This window comes from Tasmannia lanceolata, unplaced genomic scaffold, assembly GCF_043159265.1.
Source record: "Tasmannia lanceolata isolate RefF3 unplaced genomic scaffold, GAP_Taslan_0.1 ptg000029l, whole genome shotgun sequence".
NCBI classification, from domain to species: domain Eukaryota; kingdom Viridiplantae; phylum Streptophyta; class Magnoliopsida; order Canellales; family Winteraceae; genus Tasmannia; species Tasmannia lanceolata.
Window position 1 is genome coordinate 2,494,604 of NW_027518706.1, and position 2,383 is coordinate 2,496,986.

At 33.6% G+C, this 2,383-nt stretch overlaps 1 protein-coding gene across 2 annotated transcripts; it reads left to right on the forward strand.

Moving 5' to 3' along the window:
* The first annotated feature begins 219 nt into the window (after nucleotides 1–219).
* On the forward strand, nucleotides 220–1,602 carry LOC143859180 (actin-depolymerizing factor 1-like). 2 transcript variants are annotated; one of them, XM_077369869.1, is made up of 3 exons: nucleotides 220–467; nucleotides 1,488–1,506; nucleotides 1,552–1,602. In XM_077369869.1, the coding sequence occupies exons 1-3, from the start codon at nucleotides 220–222 to the stop codon at nucleotides 1,600–1,602; spliced, it is 318 nt and encodes a 105-aa protein (XP_077225984.1). The 2 variants fall into 2 exon arrangements, with proteins under 2 accessions (XP_077225984.1, XP_077225983.1); XM_077369868.1 differs by having other exon boundaries at nucleotides 1,488–1,602.
* Nucleotides 1,603–2,383: the final 781 nt, after the last annotated feature.

Consider the following 2,383-nt stretch of genomic DNA (forward strand, 5'->3'; position numbering starts at 1 on the left):
ATTTTCTTGATTACACATGATAATGTTGTTGTTTTTTTATGGGTAACTGGGGTTTAATGGGACCCCTAATAAAGAGAGATGATACAATAAAAGCTCAAAACCATCCCTAACTCGCAACATGAGAAAGATGATAACAGTGTTTTTCATTTATTATTATGTTTATACATTTTTTTTCTATTTCTTAATTTTTTTGGGGGGTAGGCAAATTCTGGATCTGGAATGGCAGTGAACGACAAATGTAAGCTGAAGTTCTTGAAACTGAAGGCAAAGAAGAGGTATCGATTCATCGTGTTCAAGATCGAGGAAAAGATTCAACAAGTGATGGTAGACAAGGTCGGCGAGCCTGGCAAAAGCTACCGGGATTTCAGGGCGTGCTTGCCTGCCAACGAATGCCGCTACGCCGTCTTTGATTTTGATTTCACTACAGAGGAAAATTGCCAGAAGAGCAAGATCTTCTTCATTGCTTGGTAATAAGCCCATTAACTCATTTATTCTATGCTCATATATTCATCATTAATCTTACCATTACTTAAAATAAAGAGATTTTTACCTATAAATCTCTAATCTATAAAATACGATCAATTAATCTTCGAGATTATTGATTTAGACAAAAAGTTCAACTTTCTAAGAAGTATTTCTACTAAGTCCCTAAATACTACTTTTGTGGGGTCTTTCATCGCCTTGGGTGAGTCAAAGGAGTTTTTGATTGACTTATTAAACACAAAATTGATGCGGGGAGTGCTTTTTTTCTTTTATTTTTTTTAAAAAGAGTGAGTTGCTTGATGCATTCACAATCACAAATGGCTTTGACTTTTTCTTTTTTTAAATATCACAATATTTTGCGATTTTTTTAATAAAATGACATAATGCCAAAAAATTTCTGAGATTTTGAAAATCATCAAGATATATTTATATTTTATTTTTATCATGTAAATATCATGATATATTCACGATATTATTTGTCATCCTAATTCCTAATTTGGTTCTTGTAGAAGTATAAATGAATAAATAACACCAACTAACCACTTACACTTTTGGAGTAATTGGTTGTTTCACAAGGTATTAGAGCTCTGCCTCAATGTTTAAAACCTAACAACTCCTTGATATTAAAAATCCACTTGTTCAACTGACCCAAAAGAGGAGCCACATGTGCCTCGTGTACAACTAACCCAAAAACAACGGCCACTCGTGAGAGGGGAGTTGAAATATAAATGAATCATTAGCACTAACTCTAGTAGCTTAACGTTTTGGAGTAATTGGTTGTTTCACAGTTCTTAAACTTATATTTTCATATGTTTTAATTATATTATTTTTCAATTTTCTTGATATAAATCCAAATTTAACAAAAGAATTTAAAATATCCTGAGATATAACGTTACTGAGAAATCCCCAGAGGCAAATATTTGTGACTATGGATGAACTGCAACTTGACAAATTGGGTTCATGGGGTTTTGCCAATTTTTTTTTTTTTTTTTTCATTTTTGCAGGTCTCCTGATACATCAAAGGTGAGGAGTAAGATGTTGTATGCAAGCTCGAAAGACAGATTCAAGAGAGAGCTTGATGGAATTTCAAGTGGAGTTGCAGGCCACAGATGCCAGTGAGATGAGCCTTGATATCATAAAAGCGAGAGCATTCTAAAATACCACCCATTCTCTCATTTCTTCCTCCACAACCATAAGCTATTTGTTTTTACTCTGATTCATTTTCTGGGTCCTTTTGCTTTGAAAAAATGTGTCTGAGTAGTGCCAAAAACCATATGAATTCCTTCTTGTTATAAATCTTCCAAGGATTTTTGTTGCAATTAGCTTTTGTCTTTCATGGTAGACATGATATATAAGGCTTTGTTTTCTTGAAGATGACATGTATATCATTCATCAGAAGGTGATCTTTTTTGTGTTTTAAGTATATTATCACAAGCTTAAATTGTGTACTATTGCTACTACTGTACTACTTCTCAGCCTTGTACTCCAGTCCAGGCTCCAAAGTTCATTTCTATGATTAGTCATTGTAAATTTTCCAATTATTATATGACTAGAGAGATTGGCTAGTAAAAAAGGTGATGAATCTATCACCATAGATTTATACCGCAAGAATAGCATGTTTATGATGTTTTTATAAATCTCAATCTGGGCATGTGCATGGTGAACTGGATCCTTCATTTTGGTGGTTTTGATCAAATTATAACTGATACTCCACATTCAGGCACAAAATTCCATTGGGAGATTAAATATTTGTTCCCAAAATCCTCTCATAGACACCCCATTTTGCTTTGCTTAGCTGATGAGAGCCCGCAACGGTGAATCTGATGATGAATCTATTCTTAGGGAGATTAAAAGAACTTTATGTAGATTTTTGTAATTCAATGTTGGGAAGCCTAAGTAG

Coding starts and splice junctions, on each gene's coding strand:
- LOC143859180 (XM_077369868.1), top strand. CDS start 220: ATGGCAGTGAACGACAAATGTAAGCTGAAGTTCTTGAAACTGAAGGCA. Junction 468..1,487: donor AAGATCTTCTTCATTGCTTG/GTAATAAGCCCA, acceptor TCATTTTTGCAG/GTCTCCTGATACATCAAAGG.